Here is a 26446-nt window from a genome sequence, read left to right as displayed (position 1 = left end):
GTTTACGCTGCAGACAAACAAATGTATTCTGCGATGGCTTTGAACGTATGGTGGCATGAAAGTTTTGTGTTGGCAATAAACATTGGGTGAAGAGGCATAACCATCTGAAAAGTAACCCAGCTAACTGGAAGTAAATAATATTTTTTTAAAAATCTTGAATTGCGCATATACTTCCTATCCAAAAAACTTTACTTCCTCCTGTGACAACTTTGTACCATGGTTATCTATCAAACCACAGATTCTTACTACACAGGAAGTGTGTAGCCTTTTGTGCCAATGCCAGTTCTGGAGTAACTTGTCCAGTTAGTTCCATTCTCTGCTCTTTGGCAATTACTGTATTTTCCATTAGAATTTGTCATTCAATTATGCCATATCCTCAGTGTAGCTGCTAGCTCTGGTCACTTAAAGAGCAATTATCACATTGTGCAGCAAACATCTGAACTCTGTATTCCAATTCCATTGTCATTTAATAATGAAACCCAGCATTATACATTGAGTACTGTATATACATTATCAAGATTGGAAGAATGAGAGATGATTTCAATGAAACTTACAAAATGTTTAAAGGGATAGACAGGGTGGATGCAGGTAAGATGTTTCTCCCAGTTAGGAAGTTTAGGACCAGGATGCACAATTCAAGAATAAGGGGTTTGACACTTAGGTCCAAGATGAGACCTTATTTTTACTTGGAGGGTTGTGAACCTTTGGAATTCTTTACCATAAAAGGCTATGAAAGCTCAATCTTTGAGTATGTTTAATGGGATGGGAAAAGGCATTGAAGTGTTCAGTTGGCCATGATCATAATGAATGGTAGGATAGAATTGACAGGACGAATGGCTTATTTCCATTCCCATGCTCCTTTGCAAAAGTTGGGAGTGTGTTGCTAGAAAAGCACAGCAGGTCAGGCAGCATCCGAGGAGCAGGAAATTCCACTGATGAAGGGCTCCGGCCCGAAACATCGATTTTCCTGCTCCTTGGATGCTGCCTGCTCCGACGTGCTTTTCCAGCAATGCACTCTCAACTCTGATCTCCAGCATCTGCAGACCTCACTTTCCCTTTTGTAAAAGTGGCTACATGAAGGTCATGAAGTAGACAATGTTATTTTCTAAAAAGGTGAATAGACCAATGCTTCTTGGGCTAGTTTTCCACTGCTATACTAGTTTAATTCAAGGAATAATATGTGTGCATACTCTAAAGTGATTAAAAATTTGCGGCAGCTTCTTCATACTGCATTAATATGGCATAGTGCCATGTGTTTTGTACATTAACCGAAGAGCAGGGAGTAAGGGTTTTCTTATCACACAATATTCCCTCCGGTTTATAAATGTCAATTAGAGTTGAATTTGCAACTAACATAACATCCTTTCAGCCTTTGTACTTTGAAGAGATAACAGGCTAGAAATGACCAAAACACTTATCCCTTACTTTAATGCAGACATTAACTACACGCTTGTTAAAACAGGTAGCAAAGACAGCGCAGAAACTTTGCAATGACTGCTAATATAACTGATTGCAGCATACAACCTGATCTAAGCAGACCAATAAGTGACTTTACGCCTGAGCTGGGAGTTGCAGATTAATATGTCTGTATTATAGGGGAGGTAAGTTATGGTTTGAGATGGATGTTGTTAGGAAAATTATTTTTTGTGGGAAATGACTCCCAACATGGCAGAAAGCGAGCTTCATAATTTACTGAGACTGGATGTTTCCTCTAGTCTGTCAGTCCAGAACTTGCGAACAGAGTTTTCTTTTAGGGGCACTATTTTAAAATTAGGAGCTCCCCTTTCATGACAGGGATGAGGACAAATTCTGTCTCTCTGAGCTTTGTGCGACTTTGGAATCCTTTGCTTCAGAAAGGGTGGAGGTGGTTCATTACAAAATTTTAAGATCGAGATGAATAGATTCTTGTTAGGCAAGGGAATCAAGGGTGATTAAGGTAGATGCTTAAATATAAACAGATCAGCTATGATCATATTGAATGCAAGCAGACTTGAAGAACTGAATGGTTTCTGTCTGCTACTATTTTAAACATTTGTATCTTTAGTTACTCCCCAACTGTCTCTGCAACCCTACTCTTGTGTCTTTCTACTTTGAGATACTTAAGCACTGAAATCTTGATGGGCAATTGTACTAGAACAAGAGGACAGTGCTAAAGAAACATCATCAATCACTCTTCTATTCACAGATGCCAACTCAGATACTGCTGGTACTGTAGATATTAATTTAGAGATGATACGCATGTGCTGAAACATTGGGCATAAATGTTCACAACCAGAGGAATAAATAAGGGCAAAAAAAAGAGGCAGGGCACTGGAGAGTAAGGTTGCACATAGGCTCTATTGTAAAAAGATTTAAATTAAGAATTCATGAGTCTGATGAGTCAAATGAGGTTGATGGGCATGTACAATGAAATACAGGCTCAATGCCTAGGAGCATAGAAGAGTACAGCACCAACTTTGTATAGAGTTTTTTGTAAAGCTTAGCTTGCTGCCCAACTAGTTCAGACTGTTGTCATCAGAGTTATAGATACTGGTGATCACAAGTTGTGGTGATATTCTGGCAAGTTGTTTGCAGATTACTAGGCTTGCAAAGGCATTGCCTTGAGGTGAGAAAGATGTAGTTTTAATGAGATCCAGGGCAATAAGTGTGGAGGTAAGGCTGATAGGTGAGCAGATGACAGTTGCAAGTGAATGCAGCAAGGTAGTGACAGCATTACCATTGGCAGCGAAGATTTTTGTGGGTTATGAACCTTTATTCATTAAGCATCTTCCAGATTAGAGCAGGTGATATCTCTCTAGCATGTCCCATTTTGTTATCTGCTATTACACAAAGAAAATAATTGGGGTCCTATTTTCCAAGGGATCTAAATACGCTTCTGTTTTTTAGCTCAAGAGAAACAAGCAGAGCCTGAACAAAACTTCAGCAAGGTACTGTTCTGAGCTTGGAATGCTTTGTGTATGAAATTGGGGTCACACATGTAGAGTGGCCTGTCAACTAACTGTGCAATTTTTTTGCTGTAGCTACTATTTTATGTTTATTGTATTGTTCATACTGACTGTTTCTTGCCTGTTAATTTAAGCTTAATTGGTTTTGATTTGTATTAGAGAGAGAGTTACAAAAGGAAATCTTTATTATTTTTTTTATTTGGGGGTAATTTGGTGATTTATTTTGGTTTATGCAACCCCATGGGATTTTACACAACTGATACACTGTTCATTGCAAATGTAGAGAGGAATTGTCTCTTGAACAACCTGAGTGAGTGTCTTCCTCTGATAGCGCTTTGATCTCTCCCCTCCCATCTTAGAACATAGAACAATACAGCACAGAACAGGCACTTCTGCCCTCAATGTTGCGCTAACTTGTGAACTATTCTCAGCTTGTCCCTCTAGACCATCCCAAAATCATCTATGTGCTTATCTAAGGATTGTTTAAATCTCCCTAATGTGGCTGAATTGACTACATTAGCAGGTAGGGCATTCCACGCCCTTACCACACTCTATGTAAAAAACCTGACTCTGACATCTGTCTTAAATCTATCACCCCTCAATTTGTAATTATGCATTCTCATACAAGCTGATGTCAACATCCTAGGAAAACATCTTTCACTGTCTACCCTATCTAATCCTCTGATCGTCTTGTATGTCTCTATCAAATCTCCCCTTAGCCTTCTTCTTTCCAATTAGAACAGACCCAAGTCTCTCAGCCTTTCCTCATAAGACCTTCCCTCCAGACCAGGCAACATCCTGGTAAATCTCCTCTGTACCTTTTCCAATGCTTCAACATCCTTCCCGAAATATGGCGACCAGAACTATACACAATATTCTAAGTGTGGCTGCACCAGCGTTTTGTATAGTTGCAGCATGATATTGTGGTTCCGGAACTCAATCCCTCTATCAATGAAACCTAACACACCATATGCCTTCTTAACAGCATTATCAACCTGGATGGCAAATTTCAGGGATCTATCCACATGGACTCCAAGATCCCTCTGCACATCCACACTACCAAGAATCTTTCCATTGACCCAACTCTGCCTTCCTGTTATTCTTCCCAAAGTGCATCACCTCACATTTAGATGCATTGAATTCCATTTGCCACATCTCAGCAAAATTCTGCAGTTTATCCAAGTCCTGCTGCAACCTGTAACATTCTTCCAAACTGTCCACTACTCCACCGACTTTAGTGTCATCTGCAAATTTACTAACCCATCCACCTATGCCTGCATCTAAGTCATTTATAAAAATGACAAACAGCACTGGTCCCACAGCAGATCCTTGTAGCATACCACTAGTAACTGGACTCCAGGCTGAATATTTTCCATAAACCACCACTTGCTGCCATGTCAACTGCCCTACCCTCATTTACATGCTTAGTCACCTTCTCAAAAAACTCAATGACGTTTGTGAGGCACGACCTGCCCTTAACGAAACCATGTTGACTATCTGAAATCAAATTGTTGCTTGCAAATGGGTATTACCTACAAAATTCACTGCAGAAATTCACCAAAGATCCCAAGACAGTACCAACCAAATCCACAACCACTTCCATCTCGAAGGTCAAGGCCAGCTGATATATGGGAATAACAAAGTTCCCCTCCAAGCTACTCACCATTCTGACTTGGAAATATATTGCTGTTCCTTTGCTGGGTCAAAATTCTGGAGTGTAGTCAAGAGTGTGGTGCTGGAAAAGCACAGCAGGTCAGGCAGCATCCAAGGAGCAGGAAACAGACAATTCAGGCAAAAGCCCTTCATCAGGATGGCTCCTGATGAAGGGTTTTTGCTTGAAATGTCAATTTTCTTGCTCCTCAGATGCTGCCTGACCTGCGATGCTTTTCCAGCACCATACTCTTGACTTTAATCTCCAGCATCTACTGTATTCACTTTCGCCTTCTGGAATGGAGGTAAACCCAGGTGGACTGCAAAGATTCAAGAAGGCAGCTCACCACCATCTTCTCAAGGGCAACTAGGGATGGGTAATCAATGTTGGCCAACCAGTGATGTTTACACCCCATGAATGAATAAAAAGAGAAAAGATGCTGGACAGCATGGATAGAACCAGAAGTGTGCACATGCTCTGATGATGTCATTTTGAATGCAAAATGTCACTTAAAGCATCAAAAATCTAGATGCTAAGTGACCAAACTTAGAGTCATAGAGCTGTGCAGCATGGAAACAAACTCTTTGGTCCAACTCATTCAAGCTGATCAGTTTTCCTATATTAATCTAGTCCCATTTGCCAGCATTTGTTCCATATCCCTCTAAACTCTTGCTAGTCATGGACCTATCCATATGTCTTTTAAATGCTATTATTGTACCAGCTTCTACCACTTACTCTGGCAGCTCATTCCATAGATGCACTACCCTCTACATGAAAAAGTTGTCCTTAGGTCCCTCTTAAATCTTTCCCCTCTCACCTTAAACCTATGCCCTCTAGTTTTGGACTCCCCATCTCTATCCTTGCCCTTCATGATTTTATAAACATCTATACGGCCACCAATCAGCCTCCGATGCTCCAAGGAAAAGAGCTCCAGTCTATTCAGTCTCTATAGTTCAGAACCTCCAATCCTTGTAAATATTTTCTGAACCCTTTCAAGTTTTGCACTACCTTTCCTATAGGGAGACCAGAATTGATTGCAGTATTCAAAAGTAGCCCAACCAATATTCTGTACAGCCGTAACATAACCTGCAAACTGCTGTACTCAATGCACTGACCAATAAAGGCAAGTGTACCAAATGCCTTCTTCACTGTTCTGTCTATTTTAAAGGAACTATGAACCAGTACTCCAAGGTGTCTTCGTTCAGCAACACTCCCCAGGATCTTATCATTAAATGTATACGCCCTGCTTTGACTTGCCTTTCCAAAAGGCAGCACTGCATTTATCATGGTGGCACAGTGGTTAGCACTGCTGCCTCACAGTGGCAGAGACCTGGGTTCAATTCCCGTATCGGGCAACTGTATGTGTTGAGTTTGCACATTCTCCCCGTGTCTGTGTGGGTTTTCTCTGGCTGCTCCGGTGTCCTCCCACAGTCCAAAGATGTACAAGTTAGGTGAATTGGCCATGCTAAATTGCCCGTAGTGTTAGGTATAGGGGAATGGGTCTGGGTGGGTTGCTCTTTGGAGGGTCGGTGTGGACTTGTTGGGCTGAAGTAATCTAATCTAAACTCCATCTGCCACTCCTTGGCCCATAGACCTATATGATCAAGGTTCCATTGCACCCTGAGATAACCTTTTTTGTTGTCCACTGCATCACCAATTTTGTTGTCATCTGCAAACTTACTAACCAAACATCACTTCATTGTCCTTAATGTTTAAGGTGATTATAGGGTCTTAAGCCTGCACCTGAGTAAAGTACACTAACACAAAAGCATGGAAAATGCTTAGCAGCTTGGGTATCATTGGCGCTGTGAAAAACAGAGCCTTGGTTTCAGGGCAGTGCCCTGAAGCTTGACTCCTGATGAAAGACCAATGATCTGAAATATTAACTCAGTTTTTTTCTCAACATATGTTAGCTGTCTTTTTACATGTTTTCCAGCATTGCACTGCTACTTTACAGCTTCTATGGTACTTTTTGTTAGCCTATTACTCCATTCCTTTCATAGGCAAGGTGCAATTATTAAGGTCAGTCTGCATGATGCAGTGGCAAAATACATCCTCATTGGGGAGGAAAGGGAAGGAGCAGACATGTGAAATGGTGCATTTTAGGAGGGCGATTGAGAATCATAAAAAAATTAAAAGATCCAGTTTTAAAAGAGATGGTGGATAGGGGTGTACTTTTCCACGTTGTATTAAAATGGTGGTGCAAGTTGAGGAAGTTATTAAAAAATAAGTAGGGGGGGTCATTAGCTGTATTTCTGGAGGATGAGAGTAACAAAACAAGGAAATTATGCAAAATCTTTATAACACTTTATAAGGATTTCTCCATGTTCAAGTTTGAGCTTTAAGAGTGGCATGGCCTTGGAAAGGGTGCAGAAAGGATGTGCTGGAATGGTAACAATTTACATAGTGTCTTTGACATAATAAACATTTCACCGCGTTTCACAGGAACAGTATAAAATAAATAACAAACTGCAAGTCCCACTCTTGGAGATATTAGTGCACATTAAAAAATGCTGCTCAAATAAGTAGGTTTTAAGAAGTGTTGAAAAGGAGAAATGCGAAGTCGAGACATGGAGGAGGGTCTAGGCAGTTGATATCTAGTCACCGATGCAGTGCCTTGGATAAAATCCAGGATGCTCCAAAGGTCGGAATTGGAGGGAATGCAGATGCCTCAGAGATTTGTAAGGTTGAAGGAGATTCTTCAATGTCTAGATACAGATGCAAAAGCAAAATTTGCCACATGGACATCTGCTGGCTATCTGTTTGGCTGGCTGCACTTGAAGGTGGAACATCTTCCCAAGGTAGATAATAGGCCTGCCTCAGCCTAATTAATGCTCCTCACTGCAGCACGGCTGTCAACAGTGACAATTGCCTACCCACCGTCCCATCCAGCCATGACTTTACAACCATGGGCCCAGGGACAATGGGGTCCAACTGAACCCTGCTTCACAATTCAGCCTAGATGCCATGTTTCATTGTCTAGAGTTCAGGCAATGAGTAGTACTGGCTATCTTGATTTCACATAACACATAGTGCTAACAACCATAAGGTCAGGTAACACAATAAGAGACATTGCATATGATTAAAGCTCCCAAGTTCAGTCAATCCACTATTCTCATAGCCCAACATAAAATCAATACATTGTGGTAACAATTCAGAATCTAGACAATACCTAGAACCATTGGAAATGCAGCTGAGTATTTACCAATTAAGTCTTCTCAACCATTCACGATAATCATGCTTCTTCTGTGTCAAACCTCCATATATGTGCCTTTCCCTCATATCCCTTTAAGTTTTTGGAGACAATGAACTGATCAAGATCAATTGCAGTTTTAGGAAGATAGCTTCAAACATTCTTTTTAACAATTTTTGCAAGTTAAAATGCTTCTTAATTTCGTTTCTGAAATATTTGACATAATGTTTTCGACTATGACCCCTAGGGTCCTTAGCCTGTAGAAATGATTGATTTCTAACCAATCTGTTCTCTTCATGAGATTGAAAACTTCAACCAAATTAATCCTTAACCTTCTAAAACCAGACAATATAAACCCAATTTGTGTAGCCTCTCCTGAATCATATAATCTTTGAGTTTGGTATCATTCTGGGAAACCAACACTCCCTTCAAGGCAGATATATCCTTCCTAAGGTGATCTGTCAGAAACTGAGTGCTTGAGTAAGTAGAGCTTTGTATTATATTTTTCTTAATATGAAAATCCACATTCCATTAGCTTTTTTGGTTATTTTCTTTCCTGTTCATGACATTTTAAAGCATCATGTACCGGTACCACCAAACCTATTCGAACTTTGACTGTTTCTAGCTTTTTACAATTTTGAAAATATCTGGTTCTGTCTCTTTAAGGTCCAAATTGGATGACCTCATGTTTGTCAACATTGAAATCTGTCACAGTTTTACTCATTTACATAATCTTGTAACTCTAATATACACATCCATTTAAATGCTGTAGAATGTCACCTTCTTTTGTATCATCCACAAATTTAGATGTGTTACTTTCTATCCCATCATTCAAGCTGTTAATAAATAAGGTGAGTTGTTGTGGCTGATTGCAGGAGACCTGAATACATTCATTCTCTCATGCCAGATAGAAGGTAATAATGTAAGGTACCATTGCTTGTTGGGTGCTGCATGTCAATACTGAGATATATTATAATGGAAAGTGATCTAACTATAGAATGTCTAGTTACTGAGTGACCATATGTAGAATGTTGTGCAGGAGAAAGTGAGGACTGCATATGCTGGAGATCAGAGTCAAAAAGTGTGGCGCTGGAAAAGCACAGCAGGTCAGGCAGCATCCAAGGAGCCGGTGAGTCAATATTTCAGGCATAAGCCCTTCATCAGGAAGGCTTTTGCCTAAAATGTTGACTCTTCTGCTCCTCGAATGCTGCCTGACCTGCTGTGCTTTTCCAGTGCCAGACGTTTTGACTAGAATACTGTGCAGGCCAATAACTGGTATTCTGGTATCAGTCATGATACTTTCATTCTGTAGCAGTTCATTGTGCCACTTACATTTGATCCATCACAACAAACTACATCATATTGATGACTGGCACGTGACCCCAGAAAGCAACACATGCATACCTGGGCAGCAGGTATGTAATGACTGTCATAATATCATGTGAAATTTGGAACAGCAGACCACTGGGGTGCTGAAACAACACTTCCACAACAAAGACCCCTACAGTGGAATTACAAAGAACTCAAATAGAGCACGTTTCAAGATCATTGATGTTTCACTGCAGTTTGCACAACCCTGTTAACATAACGGTACTATCTTTGTCACCAACTTAATAATGATGGATTGAGTAGGTGGAGGAGAATGAAAAGGAAGACTGCTGTTGTAAATGAGGAGACAAACAACACAGCCCCTTTATAGTCAAACTATCTGTGATTGACTTATCTAACTGGGAAACACAACTCTTGTCCTCCAGTCTCCATTATTTTTCTTCCATTACTATACATCCTGGATGGAGTGGACATAACACTAAAATGAAAGACATAACAAAACAAGCATCCAAACTACTAATTTAGAAATCCAACCATGCCATATTGTATACAAACACTAATAATCATCCTTCCGTATATTTTTAATGCCTATTTTTCTTTTGCCCTTGTTTATCCTTGTGCTCCTGTGCCACTGCTACTCTAATAGTTGTCACTCCAAAAGTCCCAACATCACACCATACATGGCAGTGGCAGTGGAATTATGAGATGACTGGCAGATAGGTAACAGACTGGAAGGGCTATTGAACAGAGGGTTCTAATAATAATGTTTACTAATTGTTTCGTTCAACTGAGTGCCAATATGGCGTGTTTAATGATTTTTGCCAGATAGGTGCACAGTATGGTTTTTTGCACAGTATTGTGCAATGTGAGTCTGAATGTTGTGGTCAATCCAGCAAGTATTTTGAGTCAGTTATTTCTGGTTTTAATCTTCAGATGTTCCTCAAAGGATGAAGTCTTATCCAGAGTCACTGACAATGATGTCAGGTTGGGATCGTGTATTATCTCTCGGCATATATGCACAGATGCAACAACAATAAATTGGCCTATTTACACTCTTAACAATTAAATTGTGCTGAGAATTAAAATGAATAAAAGTTGTCATTGCAAAATTTGTCAGTTTACAATCATTTCATATACAGATAATAACTGGTAAGCATTTTGTCAATGTCAATGGAACAATAAATACAAGATATTTACAAAGGCTGGCCTTGTGCGAGTTCAGCATGGGTTGATACCTAAGATTTTGATGTTGTGGCCATTTCGGAGACATGAATAGAGCAGGGAGAGGAATGGTTGTTGCACGTTCCAGGATTTAGATGTTTCAGTAAGAACAGAGAAGATGGTAAAAGAGGGGGAGGTGTAGCATTGCTAATCAAGGTCAGTATTACGGTGGTAGAAAGGATGTTTGAGGACTCATCTACTGAGGTAGTATGGGCCGAGGTTAGAGACAGGAAAGGAGTGGTCACCTTTTTGGGAGTTTTCTATAAGCCTCTGAATAGTTCCAGAGGTGTAGAGGAAAGGATAGCAAAGATAATTCTGGATAGGAGTAAGAGTGACAGGGTAGTTGTTATGGGGACTTTAACTTTCCAAATATTGACTGGAAATCCTATACTTTGAGTACTTTAGATGGGTCAGTTTTTGTCCAGTGCATGCAGGATGGTTTCCTGACACAGTATATAGAAAAGCCAACAAGGGACAAGGTCACATTGGACTTGGCCATTTATGTTGTCATTGTTTACAGGAATCGTGCCAGAGGACTGGAGAATAGCAAATGTTCTCCCCTTGTTCAAGAAGGGGAGTAGAGACAACCCTGGTAATTATAGACCACTGAGCCTTATTTCGGTTGTGGGTAAAGTGTTGGAAAAAGTTATAAGAGATAAGATTTACAATAATCTAGAAAGGAATAAGTTGAGTAGGGATAGTTAACAGTTTTGTAAGGGGAAGGCCATGCCTCACAAACCTTATTAGGTTTTTTGAGAAGATGACCAAATAGGATGAGGGTAAAGCAGTTGATGTGGTGTGTATGGATTTTAGTGAGGTGTTTTGATAATGTTCCCCACGGTTGGGTATTGCACAAAATATGGAGGCATGGGATTGAGGGTGATTTAGTGGTTTGGATCAGAAATTGGCTTGCTGCAAGAGGGTGGTGATTCATGGGAAATATTCATCCTGGAGTTCAGTTGTGTACTGCAAGGATCTGTTTTGGGGCCACTGGTGTTTGTCCTTTTTATAAATGACCTGGATGAGGGCTTAGAAGGATGGGTTAGTAAATTTGTGGATGACACTAAAGTTGGTAAGTTTGGATAGTGCCGAAGGATGTTGTGCATTACAGAGGGACTTAGATAAGCTGCAGAGCTGGGCTGAGAGGTGATAAATGGAGTTTAATGCGGAAAAGTGTGAGGTGATTCACTTTGGATGGAGCAACAGGAATAAAGAGTACTGAGCTAATGGTAAGATTTTTGGTAGTGTAGATGAACAGAGACACTTCAGTGTCCATGGACATAGATCCTTGAAAGTTGCCACCCAGATTGATAGGGTTGTTAAGAAGGCATATAGTGTATTAGCTTTTATTGGTAGAGGGATTGAGTTTCGGAGCCATGAGGTCATGTTACAGCTGTACGAAGCTCTGAAGTGGCCGCACGTGGATGATTGCGTATAGTTCTGGTCACCACATTATAGGAAGGATGGGGAAGCTTTGGAAAGGGGTCAGAAGAGATTTACTAGGATGTTGCCTGGTATGGAGGGAAGGTCTTATGAGGAAAGGCAGAGGGACTTGAGGCTGTTTTTGTTAGAGAGAAGAAGGTTAAGAGGTGACTTAGTAGAGGCATACAAGATGATCAGGGGATTAGATAGGGTGGACAGTGAGAATCATTTTCCTTGGATGGTGATGGCAAACACGAGGGGACATAGCTTTAAATTGAGGGATGATAGATGTAGGACAGATGTCAGAGGTAGTTTCTTGACTCAGAGTTGGTAGGGGTGTTGAATGGACTGCCTGCAACAGTAGTAGACTCGCCAACTTTAAAGGGCATTTAAATGGTCATTGGATAGAGATATGGATGAAAATCGAATAGTGTAGGATAGATAGGCTTCAGATTGGTTTCACAGGTCGGCACAACATCAAGGGCCGCAGGGCCTGTACTGCGCTGTGATGCTCTATGTCCTATGTTCAGGGAACTAGCTCAGATAATTTCTGTACAACTTAAAAGTGGCATACCAATGAACTGTTGTCAGTTACTCCTATGCTGCCGTTGAAAGGTCCCCAGGTTGTACCACCAGGTATTTGTTGCCGACTGCGAATTCTTCTCTCTCCATTTTTCTGGAATATCTCAAGCTCACCTGGAATGAAAAAGAATGGATTATTATTACAGCAGGACACATGGTAACCAGCATTATAACTCCCGTCACTTCGCAGATTCTGGGTGACCTGCTAAGTATTTCCAGCACTGTATTTTGCTTTACTTCAATGTTGTTGACTTTGCTTCCAATCTCCACTGTACAAACATTTAACTTTCCTAGTAATCCTGGAAAGTGGTTAATGATATCTTCTGGATTTTTTTTTCAATTGATTCAGGATTAGAAAGGAAGTTTTATTTCCCTCATGCATTGGCCTTGGGTTTTTTTTTAACAGGATTACAGATGGAAAGGAACTCGAGGTGAAAAAAAAATCTCTTCTCCAATTGAATTTGCTAAATTGGCTTAACTTTATGTCCTCTTGTGACAAACGCTCCTGCCATAGAAACAGTTTCTGCTTACTTATTCTATAAAACTTCTTCATAATTTTGAACATCCTTGATAAATCTTCCTTTAATCTTCTCTGCCCTCAAGAGAACAACCTCAGCTTTTCTTGTGTCTCGACATAACAAAATTCCTCATCCTCAGTATTATAGTAAATCTCTATCGTACCCTTGTCAAGGTCTGGGAATTCTTGTCAAATTATATTGCCTACGACTAGACTCAATGCTGCAGCTAATGCTCAACCAATGATTTGAAAAGGTTTGGAATAACCTTTTTGCTGCTGTACTTTGTCACTATCTATAAAACTAATGATTCCACATGCTTTTTTTGTAACTTTATCAATTTATCCTGTTGCCTCATATATTTGCATGTGAAACCCCAGATCTCTCTTCTTACACCTACTTTAACAGCGTGCCCTTGGTTTATATTGCTCCTTTTCACTCTTTCACCCAAGTATAGCAAACTGATTTTTTAATACAAAAAGAAATTGTGGATGTTGAAGATCTACAACATACAAAGCCAGAAAGTGCTAGAAAAACTGAATAGATCTGGCAGAGAGAAAGATAAAGTTAAAGGTTCAAATCTAGTGACCCTTCATCAGAACAGATTTTCTATCTGCTTAAATTAATCATGAAAATTTGAACAGGATTCTCTACTGAGTTTTTTTTGCCAGATTTTTCTGTACTGACTACACTGAACATAGTGTAATCATTGCATTCCACAACACAACTTTAAAGTAGTCCTTTACTAATACTCATTGTTGTAGGATTCTTTTCAACTGTATTAGCACATTAAAAGTGAAGTGACATTAGTCAGTCTCATTCCATATCTCAACAGAATAAAACTGCCTGCAGTACAGCAGAAACTGTAATTGGGCAGTTGTACTGGGAAAATCCAAAAGATACAACTGTAGCAGGCTGGAGGTTGGTGTAATGGAATTATTGAAGAGGGAGACAGTCTCCGTGGTGACTGAGATTGTGGTATTACTTGCTGGACCAGCATAATGAATGTTCCAGATTACATTTTATGTGCGTATGGTACACCTGACCTTGAAGTTGATATTGAAAAAAATGTGTCATTCTACTGCACTATCAGTAGGGATGAGTGCCAGGAAAGCAGATGCCTTGGATTGATAAATGCTCATTCCTTTCCTTCCAGTCAGCAGGGAAACAGGTGCCTGAAGTAAGAGAACCTAACACAAAATTCTAGTGTTGGACAGGTAACAATATATCTTCAGGTATACAACATGTGCATACATCTGCATGCTTCCATAGAGAGAGGCATGCAAGAATGCTTGCATGCACACACAAAATACCTATACAAATCTATTCTTACATACCTACAGATATCAAGAGCTGAGGGTAGGGGTGGGAGGTAGTGGGGGTTTGGCACTCATGATCATGAATAGTTGATGCTGCTTAAAGGCAAATTGTAGTTTGATTGTAAGAGATAGCACAGGAGATTTTCAAATATCAACTTTGAATCTCTGAGAATGTCTGAACATGTGAGTGCAAATTTCAGACAAAGCATTGCAGGTTTTGACAGAAGAGATGACATCCTCCATCTGCAGAGTGGCAATGAAGTTCTCAAGCACATAATCAAAATGCAACAGGAACAACTACCAGTGGAGTTTAATGACAGAGGTATCACTACAAGAAAATGTGGAAATTCTCAGATGAATGAGTTCACCTTAATTTTCAAATACCATATTCTACCGACTGCTCCAACATTCAATTCGTTATACTGTCTCATGACCCATCTACCGACAATCTCTTTCAAATTTGTACTCTGTTTGAAAACATATAGTTTTATTTCAGTAGTTACCATTTAGCAAATCTTCAAATCTAGCATTGACAACTCAGCTCATACATAGGGGCAAACATAACATTCAAATTTACTTCATAATAATCATTGACATGCTCTTTTTTTTTTAGCAGATGAAGGTAGTGCACAACAACAGAGAGCAGCAAAAACTGGAGGAGGACAACAATGCCATACTTTAACCACCCTGGAGAAGATAGTACCTCATTACTATAGAACATCATGAGGCTGTGACCACAACTAATGTTTCTTCTCTCTCCTCAATTTCTTTCTCATCCCACAAGTTGATGGATTGGTTCCAACTCTCAAGTTGCAGATTGTATTAGGTTTCACTTATTATTTTTTCCTCTTCCCTCACCACAATTAAATCTTATTCTAGATTCCAAAGAAGCACAATTGTGTCAGTCAATAGAGGAAGTGAAGACAAACAATGCTGTGACTTAATCTTACCCATGCAGCCAGCAGCTCAGAGACAAACATTGTGCAGATAAAAGCAACTCGATCAAAGGAAGGATCTGCATATGATTTGATACTTGGGTCAGTTGTACAAAAGCCAGAGCTAAAGGAAAGGATAGCATGAATCTTAGCTCACCAGACAGCAAACTTATATAATAGTTTCACTGCAAAGGGATCAGATAGGGTCTTTGAGGACCAGGTTATAGAGATGGCTGGTGGCTGTACACTGTCAAATATTTGATTCACTAGAAAACCTGCCAGAAAAATTGTAGTCAATACCTAGGAGCACAATGGGGTCCAGGACCAACTTGACACTGTGAAGACCTAGCTGCTCAATTTGTCCATAATGATCATTTGCATCAGCACATGATAATGTCTCTCACAACTGATGAAACAGCTTGCAGTGTAACACATATCAACAATTCTGACTTTGTCCTAGTGAAGTGTTCGAGCAAACTTCAATGCAAGCTGGATGAACAACAGCTCAGCTTCTGTTTGGGGATCTTACAGCCTTCAGGACTGAACATCGAGTTTACAAATTTTCCAGCACAAACACTTTTTTTCCATGTCTATTACCAACTCCAGCACCCTAGGTCTTCTCATGAAATGCATTGCTTTCAGCACAGCCAATCAATTTGCAATTATAGTACTTATACGTCCATTATCACCTATTTAGCTTTTCTTCTTCCTTTATCCGTTTGTCTGGTTATCCTTTTATCTCTTTATCTGGACTCCCTTTCCACCCATCCACTCACTCATTCCCCCGCCCCTCAAGCCCCATCATCCGTATAAATATTATATTTTCCTATTGATTTCAGAACTTAAGAAAGCTCACTGGATACGAAACATTAACTCTGATTTCTATCCACAGATACTGCTGAGTTTTTTCAACAATTTCTAGTTTTGTTTCTTCCAGTGGAGTACAGTTTCTGTCAAAAGTCTGGATGTTACAATGGAAGCTCAGATTGCAGATATCAAGTTTCTAAACTAACCTGTTTAAACATGGTCATCAATTCCCCAAAGGATCCAATGGCTGAGACAACTCCTTCCTAGATTAGCAGTGGAGATAAACCTACTATCTTTTCTCAAAATTACATCTTTTCAGTTCTAATCCATGTGACTGTAATTCACCTTGCTGCTGTCTGTCAGCCAGACATCCAGCCAGGCTTGGGTCTTGGGTTTTGGACCCTCCAGGCTCATCTTCCTCAACTGAAGGTCAGCGGCTTTCCATTAACTATTCTGCAGCTACTGAGCAGCTGGTAGAAGTAGTAAGAGGAGCAAAAGTACATGGAACACAAAGGCAATGTACCAGCATGTAATTTTGTTTGTATTCATAATACTACAATTGCTTTTATAAAACTGGAGTAGAATGAACATTGTCTAGTGCTTTTTGTGCCACTGGAAGAATGGCAACATGATGGTCAGTGATGGATGAAATTCGGGAACTTGAGACTATTGTTGAAAGGAATGTATCTGAAATTGCTCATATCTCATATCTAATTCAGGAACTATTCAAGCGTGCATAGAATGGACTGTTCACATTCTAGCGTCCCTTCTTCATATTTATTTACTTACTGCCTTATTTTCCTCTTATCCACATCCTTTTCCTCCTCCTCCTCTCCTTTTCCCTGTAGTCATTCTCTTCAGCTTCTCACTTAATAACTGGGAACAGGGCAGCCCCCTCATGATGGTGAGGTTGTACACAATGCAGCATACTGCCACTGATACTTATTTAACTGACTCAAAACAGCGGAAGTTGCTTGAGGACACATTGGTTTGAGCTATAATGATCCCTGTGACAGCATGGGTCATGTTTCCGGGCAGTGGTGGTATAATGGTAATGTCATTAGGCTAATAATCAAGAGACTCAGTTAATGTTCTGGGAATAGGGTTTCAAAACCATTGTGTACATGGTGAAATTTCAATTCAATTAAAAATAGTATTTAAAGGAGACTAATGGTGTCCATGTAATGTAGTTGATCAATGTAAAAACCTGTTTGATTCATCAATGCCCCATAAGGAAGAAAATCTAAATGTACAACAATGTAGGGACCTTTAAATTGCCCACTGAGCTGGCCCTGGCAAGCCATTCGGTTCAATTGACAATAAATACTAACCCAGCCAGTGACACCTTGATTACATAAACATATTAAGAAAAACATACTGTTGGCAGATTCCAGAACACAGTCATGAGGCAAAGGATAAACAGACCCATTGTCACACAACAGCCAGTCTATCATCTACCACATTGAGTCATAAGTAGGTGGCAAAGAACACTTGCATAATGAAGCAATCTTGACTACTACCAGGATAATAGGCATTTAGCTACGTGAGGCACAGCCTGGGATCTTACATTACCTGCAGACTGAGGGCATGAAATCTCTTTGATTCATAAACAAAATCACAAGTGGACCATGCACGATGATATGGTCAATGGCATCCTGCAGTATGGGGAAATCTACATTGTATGCAAATCCCCTACTCATTCCTTTTGTTTGGCTCAGGTTTGTCTCTTCAAATGGAGAACTTCAATGACTACCTTCTTGCAGCAGTGTATTGCAAATTGCATGATTTTCCTCATATCTCCAACAGCAGCCTGGAAGGGACTAGACCCATAAAAGATAAGAAAATGGAAACATTGGCAACTATATGCAAAACAGTTCTTTCCCTACATTGAGGTTGCAGTTGTAGCTGCAACAGTTGATGGATTTCAGTCACAACCAGAATAATAACAGACCTTGAAAGGAGGTTGACAGGCCAATGGAATTGGGGGACACTTGGCAGCTGTGATACAATACAGAAATGTGAGAGGCATTTCTTTTGCTAGGAAGAATGATGAGAAACAATGGCATCATTTTAAGGGGAATCGGGAGCAAAGATTTGACATGTATTTAAAATTATGCAACATTTAGAAAAAATAAATGAAAATAAACTATTTCCATTGACAAAAGGGCTAATAAAAATCAGAATTATGGTGCAGAAGGAGGCAAATGACCCATCTTGTGTTCTCCAACTCTTTGAATGTTTTGATTTAGTGCCAAATTCATGACTTTTCCTTTTAGTTTTGCACATTCTCTCAGTTTAAATAGCCATCCAATTCACTTTTGAATATCTTAGTTGAACCCGCATCCACGACCCTTCTGGGCAGCGTATTCCAGACGTATGAACAAGGAACTAGACTAAACATCAAAGGTGGTATGATTAGTAAATTTGCAAACAATATGAAAATTGGTAAAGTTGTCACTAGTGAGGAATATAAAGAAAGCAAGAAGTAACTCAAGCATGGAATTAGGAGAGCAAGAAGGGGCCATGAAATACTTTGGCAAGTAGGGTTAAAGGGAATCCCAAAACATTCTATACATACATTAAAATCAAGAGGATAACTCAAGAGAAGGTACGATAACAGAGGGAACATGTGTTTGGAGGCAGAGGACATGGATGAGAACATAAATGAATACTTTGAGTCAGTACTCAGCCTGAAGAAGGATATGGAGGATAGGGATATTTGTTTGGAGCATGCTAATATGCTTGGCCATTTTGAGATCAAAAAAGATGTGATGTTGAGTCACTTGAAGGTGGATATGTCCCCAGGCCCAATGGTATTGACGCTGAAAATGTGTTGCTGGAAAAGCGCAGCAGGTCAGGCAGCATCCAAGGATGCTGCCTGACCTGCTGCGCTTTTCCAGCAACACATTTTCAGCTCTGATCTCCAGCATCTGCAGTCCTCACTTTCTCCAATGGTATTGACTCCAGGTTATTGAGAAGAGGAAACTGATGGGGCCTTAATCAAGATCTTTGTATCCTTATTAGCCACTGGAGAGGTCTCAAAGGACTGGCAAGTAGCTAATGCTCCTCTGTTCAAGAAGGGAATTTGGAATAATACAGGAAACTATAGACTGATGAGTCTCACATCAGTATTCAAATCTGGTCGCCACATTACAGGAAAATGTGGAGGCTTTGGAGAGAGTGCTGAAGAGGTTTACCAAGATGCTGTCAGGATTAGAGGGAATGAACTATAAGGAGTGGCTAGAAAAACTCAGGTTATTTTCTCTGGAGTTGTAGAGGTTGAGGGGAGACCTGATAGAAGTCTATAAAATTATGAGATGCATAGTTAGGGTTGATGGTCAGAATCTTTTTTCCCAGAGTTGAAATATATAAAACTAGGGGCTTGCATTTACTATGACAGTGGAAAGATTCAAAGGAGGTGTGAGGAGCATGCTTTTTACACAGCATGATAGGAGTCTGGAATACGATGCCAGGGTTGTTGGTGGATACAGATATGATTAGTGGCATTTAACAGACCTCCAGATAAGCACAAGAATATGCAAGAAATGGAAGGTATATGGACCAAGTGCAGGCAGAAGGGATTAGTTTAATTTGACGTCATGTTTGGCACAACATTGTAGGCTGAAGGACTCATCCCTGTGCCGTACAGTTCTATGTTCTATAACGAGAAAAGTTGTCAATGGATACAGCAGGATACAGATTAGTTGGAAAGTTGGGCAGAGAAATGTCAGATAGAATTTATTCCAGAAAAGTGTGAAGTGATACATTTGGCAGGTCAAATGCAAGAGAAAAATATATAGTAAATGGCAGGATATTTAGGAACATTGATATGTAGAGAGATCACGAGTGCAAGCCCATATCTTCCTGAAAATTGGCAACACAAGTGGATGGATGATAAAAATGGCTTACGACATACTTGACTGCATCAGTCAAGGCACTGAATATAAAGCAGGCACATCATGTTGCAGCTATATAAAATTTTACTGAGACCACATTTAGAGCATTTTGCACCGTTCTGGATGGCATGTAATAGGAAGGATGTGAAGGCTTTGGAAAGGGTGCTAAACAGGTTTTCCACGGTGTTGCCTGGGATTGGGGTGTATGAGTAATAGGGAGAGGTTGGACAACTTGGATTGTTCTTATTAGAGCAGCAGAGAGAGTTGGGCAACCTGTTAGAAGTAAATAAAATCAAGTGGATCATGGATAGTTGGAGTCTTTTTCCCAGGGTGGAAATGTCAAATACTCAGGGGCATAGGTTTAAGGTGATAAGTGAAATGTCGAAGGCAGATGTGTGAGACAAGTTTTTTTAAACAGAGGGAGGTAGGTGGCTGGAATGTGCTGCTAGTGGAGGTGGTAGAAGCTCCAGATGGTAGAAGATTGATGGAAGATGCAATAGCATTATTTTAGAGGCATTTAGGCAGACATATGAACAGGTAGAAAATAGAGGGTATGGACAATGTGCAGGCTTGGGATTAATTTACAATGGCATCATGGTCAGTGCAGACATGTGAATTGAAGGAACTGTTCCTGCGCTGTGCTGTTCTATGTCCTACAAACTGTACTGCTTATTTGAAATAGCCATCTCAGACACCCTGTCTAAGCAGCTGCCCTGACCTGTGCAGCATTACTTTCTTCTCCAAATCATGCTCAATATCTGGAAGCAACTTTGTCAGCAAAAGCTTTTTAAACGTACATAAAAAACCTCCATACCAAGTTGAACTTTCACTCAAACTTTCACCAAGTATTGGAAAGTTCCAACAGTTCCATCAAATAAGCGTCTTTATTTATTCAGGGATATTGAAAAAATGTAGGTAATTATCATTTTAAATAAAGTTGTCAGGAGGGGCTGTTGACCTTCAAACCATCTTGTTCAGTTATGCGCAAGGTTAATATACAATACAGAATGGATTTAGAAAATGACAGCATTGTTGTCAGTTTGGCATTAAAGTTGATGGGCATCAAACCTAAATGGTCTGTGTGCTGCTGCCAATCAGTATGTGGAAACGGCTAGTCCCTTTATCCGGAGGACATTGGAAAATGTTTTTAAATGTCATTGGACCATACAGTACCAGAAAAAATGGGATCTATATCGCCATATTTTTCCTCCTGTGTGTGCAAAGGGACATATAGTGACAATCATATGACACATGTAAATATCCAGCTATCACTTCACTTGCACAGATAATCCTCTGGAGTTCCACTTGCTGTGTTATAGTCACTTCATTGGACAGATGGTTGAAATGTATCACATGGATAAACTTGACTTCTGCTGGATTTCCAGTATGATAGTCAGAGTAGGGCCAAGGAAAATATCAGTCCTCAGCAAAAGTGTCTCCTGACTTGTACATATAGCAGAATTATTACCAAAATTGAATTGCAACACATTACAATGAAGATAAGATGACCTATTACTTTAACTACAGCATTAAACAGAACAGTAGAGAAATATTATTTGTTTTAGGTAAAAGACAGGTTATGGTACAGTTAATGGACAGAGGTTCAGTCTAACTCAAAACTTGGCTTTGAATAAAGCTTTGGCCTGCAGTTACAAGTACAGCTAAGTGAAAAGCTGTTCTATAATCAGTACCCAGGTCCAGTGTAAGGCTGGATTTTATGTTTCTTGGTGAGTGAAGGAAGTGGTCACCTCACCGCAACTCCTGGACTCTCAGTTAGTTCAAACTAATGCTAGACAGCCAATGACCAGCTCCCATGCAGAATAAGTTCAATTCTATGGTAAGAGTGAGACAACATAACGGAGAGATGATTTTCAGGAAAGAAGAGACAGGTAACAGATTTTGTGAGGAGAGCAGAGAGGCGCCCAATAACAGTAAAATATGAAGGCGATAGCATGAATAGACAAGAACAGATTACGAGGACACAGTCAGACCATAAAATGGTAAGGTTTCAAGTTGAAAGGGAAGTCAAACCAGAAAATTGTAAGGTATCATGTCAAAAGGGGTGCCAGTTCACAGCAAAACTTCAATGGAAGAGACAGGGCTACACAACAGGGAAATGATTTCAAGCAGAGCAGAGCAGGGCAAGATAACAGCAAGGTTTCAAGGAGAGTGGAGAGGGAGCAGATAACAGCAAGAATTCAAGGCAATACCAGAGGCAGATAACAGCAAAATTTCAAGGAGAGCAAGACCAGATAATAGTAAGATTTCAAGGAGAGTGGAGAGGGACTACAAACAGCAAGATTTCAAGGTAGCTAACTGCGAAATTTCAATGAAAAAAGCATTACAGTAATATCTTAAGGACAATGGATCAGTTTATGGTGAAATTTTGGGGAAAACGAGACAACACCTGAAAACAATAAGATTTCCAGGAGAGAACTTAAACATTTGAAAATGAACTGATTTCAAGAAGAACAGAGAGGGACATACATCAGCAAGATTTCAAGGAGAAAGCAGGGCTACATGACAGCATGATTTCAAGATAAGAATAGGATCTGTAACAATGAGATTACAAGGGGAGGGCAGTCGTAGAGCAGGACCAGATATATCAAGATATCAAGAGTGGAATATTAAGATCCTAGTTGATGGTATTACTGGACAAGTCAGATCCCAAAGCAAAACTTCATATGTTCACACATTTTAGTTTTGCAATTTTGTTATCATGATGTCAGTCACTGAAGATATTCATGAGAAACTTATACTTTTGTCAACGTACTTTTAACAAAAGAACACAAGAGGACAAAACAAAAGAAAATTAGCTATATGTATATAAGGAAATTTGGAAAGTGCTTATTATAAGTAACAAAAAAGAAAGATTCAATCCTATTTCTCAGCAATATCTTTTACAGATATTTAACCCCATCTCCAATATTTAAAACTGAAGACGTTGCAAGCATTTTCTTTCAGTAACTCTAGAAATTATTATTTCTATTTCCACCATGATTGACTGACAAAGATCAATTCATTGGCCTTTCTCCCTGAACTCAAAGGTAAAAGCTTTTTTTAGTTACTTTGACGTTAAAGATGTCAAAGAACATATCTGCTGATATGAATCTTTTCTTCTGAATTGCTCCTGGTCTCTGGCCTCTGGCCTCTTTTTGTCCATCTCCTAAAAACTTAACATAGTAAACACTATCATTGTCATTTAGTTTAAGTCACATGATTTCTTGGAAATGCTATTTTGACCCATTAATAAACAAAATGAATTTTTGACCTTAAAAAAAGTCACCTTCACAGAACCGAAAATCAAAAACTCATTTACTTCTACTTTCAAATACTATCTCCAAATAACATTATAATGTGAATCTTTATCACAGCTTCCTCAGAACAAAAGATAACCTTAAAAAATATTTTCATTTTCTATAACAATTTTCTCGTTGCTTCTTCTATTTTATATACTTGGTAATAATATATTTACATTAATCATTTGCAATAAAAATCATATTCTACATCTCCATTTTGATATTGATATTTGTTTTCCATATTTACTCTTGATAAAGCATCCCCATTTCAAAACTTACTTTGCTTGCAAGATGAAAGATTTCAAACTATATCATTGTGGCATTAAATCCCAATGAAACAGTCTCAAATTCTTATAGCGTTTTGCTAACAAAACCTAAAGAATTATGATCTGGACAATTGACAGTCTCTACAGTATTATTGATTATGTGGACTTCAAAATATTGTAGAATCTATCATCTTAAAATGTAGGAAGAGAAGTAGGCCATTTGGACAGTCAGATCTGCTCTGCCATTAAACGAGATCATGGCTGATCTGATAATTGTCTACTCTAGTTTCCTGTCTTTCTGGCATAACACTTGCATTTCTTCCTGATTAAAATCTGTCTATCTCAGCGTTGAATATAGTTAGTGACACAGCCTCTGATTCTGCAACTACCTTCGTAACTTATATTGTTAGATTTCTGGAAGAGAATATAATATAATATTCTGCTGTTTTATTTCCAAACTATTCAATACTTGTTTAAACATCTGTGCCATTAAATTTGAAATGTGACCTGTTTGGAATTCAGTTTGAGATTAATCCATGTGCTGTTAAATAAAAATGGATTGACTTTTTCACTCACATGTTAAACATAATTTTTCACAAAGACATTGCTTCACATAACCTAGATTAAATGTCCAGAATGAGCAAAAAGTACTGACTCCCATTCCTGGTTTAAGATGGTGGTCCCAATGGAAACTTAAACAAAATTCCTAATAACCCAAATGTTTCTTCTAAAGCTGGCATCAGGGTTAAAGACAAAAGTGTAATTGATGATTGGGACTTTTCCACTACATGACAAGTATGGCATTTCTAATCAAATTTAACTGCAGCCATATGTAATCCTAACCAATGAAAATGCATTAGTATTTTAGCCCTGTATTTTCCTCATCCCCAAGTGACTTGCCATTAAAATCTCATGAGCCATTCATAAACTTTTGTTATGATACTCAGATGGACCTACCACTTCATGAACTATTGCCCATTCCTCATTGGATGCTATTTGAGATGGTCTCCACATCTTTATTAACATGTTGTCATTTAAATAATAACGCCTACGTAATGTTCTTGATGCAATTTCTGAGTAGGCTGTTGATCTAGTTCTGTCCATTCAGGTTCTGTCTTGCAACTGTGTTAATGAAGTGGGCTAAAGACATTACCATTATTCGTCTCAGCTTCATTCTTGTTTGCTTATGTTTTGAAAATACAGGTCATTCTGTTCTAACATGCGTTTTATTAATGTGAATTCACTATAATGCAATTGACAGAATGGGGACTCTCTTTATAAAGCGTGAACTTTTAAAACGTGTGTTGGCTTTAACATTGTCAACACTTTAAGTGCTCTTTCTAAAGTGTGATTTTCCAATAACATAGGGTTGTAGAAGAACATAACCATTGTATTACAGAAGAACTACCTATATTGCCAAGCAATTGAATTTCCAAGTTATCTCCCTTTTTTCACTCATCTTCTTCTTGTCTAATTCTATGAGGTTGAGATCTAATCACAATGCCATCAGGAAACTGTTCCTCCTGTAGCACCTTACTTTCTTTCACTTTGAATGGCTGTTCCAACACACCCATTGAGGCCAAGAGTTTTGAACCATCCAAGTTTGTCCAAGATAAAATCGATTCCTTCCATATGGATTTTTTGCACTACTCCAATAATGACTTCTCCATTCAGTAAAGTCGTTCTTTAATTCCAACTCTATATAATAGGAGCAATGTATAATCTGCACTTCCAATTAATTTTTTTCCCCTTTATTAGCCCCTGTGCAAGACAAATTGCATCATCAGTCAGTATCAGGAACTAATATTCAGTTTGTCTCATTGTTTTTTTATTCACTCAAGGGATAGGCTAGCATTAATTGCCCATAATTAACCAAGTGTCTTGCTCAGCCATTCAGAGGCAGTTAAGTGTCAACCACTTTCCTGTGAGTCTGGAGTTGCAACAGCTGAAGACAGCAGATTTCCTTTTCTAAAGGACATTAATGACCCAAGTGAGTTATTATAATAATCATAGGGGCAGCACAGTGGTTAGCAATGCTGCCTCACAGCACTAGGGCCCCAGGTTCAAATCCAGCCTCTGGTAATTATCTGTGTGGAGTTTGCACATTCTGCCTGTGTCTGTGTGGGTTTCCTCCCACAGTCCAAACATGTGCAGGTCTGGTGAATTGGCCATGCTAAATTGCCCATAGTGTTAGGTGCATTAGTCAGAGGGAAATGGATCTGGGGTGGGTTACTTATCAGAGGGTTGGTTTGGGTTGAAGGGCCTGTTTCCACACTGTAGGGAATCTAATCAAAACAGTGGTTACATAGTCATGATTAGATTAATATTCTATTCCAGATTTTTATTGAATTTAAGTTTCACTAATTGCCATGGTAGGATTAGAACACATGTTCCTGGGGTTCAGAGCTCCTACACCAGTGACAATTCTACAATACCACCACATCTTTCTTTATTGGTTTAGCTTCTTGATTTAAAGAATAAGGATGTACTTCTCCCTTTGAAATAAAATGTTAAGAACTTTCAGTGATCTGATTCTTTTTCATCTTTAAGTGAGGGAGAATTGTCTTGACTGTTGTAAGTCATCTCTCCCTTCTGAAAAGGTTCTGAGAGAATTCACTTTTGAGTACCAATTTTCTATCCTTTTACATGCTGTTCTGGGGGTACTTTAAGTACCCTCTTGCAAATGGTCTCCCAGTTCATTTTCAGTCATTGCCTTGACTGCATTTGGTTTTATTACAATGGAAGCAAGTTGTTGTCTTTATTTCACTCCCTAGTAGTAAAAACTCACAAAAAGAACAAAAAGCTTACAATTCAAGATAGACAATGAAAATGCTGATGATTATGAGCTGTTCTACAAATCTAAATCTTAGAGCCCCCATAAACCCGAGGAGAGAAGATGGGAGAGTATGAGAGAGGAGTACATACATAAATATTTCTGTTGGCTGCATCTGGAGTGTGACCTAATGTCTAGTTTTGTAACTGCAGGGGTCATCTATAGTTAACCTGCAGACAGAGTTGACTCACTATAGACTGAGCAGAAAATGATTTGGTATGAGCAATGATTCC

General features: G+C 39.2%; 1 protein-coding gene across 3 annotated transcripts in view; it reads right to left on the bottom strand.

Moving 5' to 3' along the window:
- zfpm2a (zinc finger protein, FOG family member 2a) overlaps positions 1–26446 on the bottom strand; it is a 937618-nt gene that overhangs the window by 283681 nt on the left and 627491 nt on the right. For all 3 annotated transcript variants that reach the window (XM_072570601.1, XM_072570603.1, XM_072570602.1), the window contains one exon: positions 12336–12457. In XM_072570601.1, coding sequence (XP_072426702.1) covers positions 12336–12457 — 122 coding nt within the window. The remainder of the gene's footprint in view (positions 1–12335; positions 12458–26446) is intronic.

Source organism: Chiloscyllium punctatum, chromosome 5 (assembly GCF_047496795.1).
Source record: "Chiloscyllium punctatum isolate Juve2018m chromosome 5, sChiPun1.3, whole genome shotgun sequence".
Lineage (NCBI taxonomy): Eukaryota > Metazoa > Chordata > Chondrichthyes > Orectolobiformes > Hemiscylliidae > Chiloscyllium > Chiloscyllium punctatum.
This window is presented reverse-complemented; position numbering and strand designations above follow the sequence as displayed.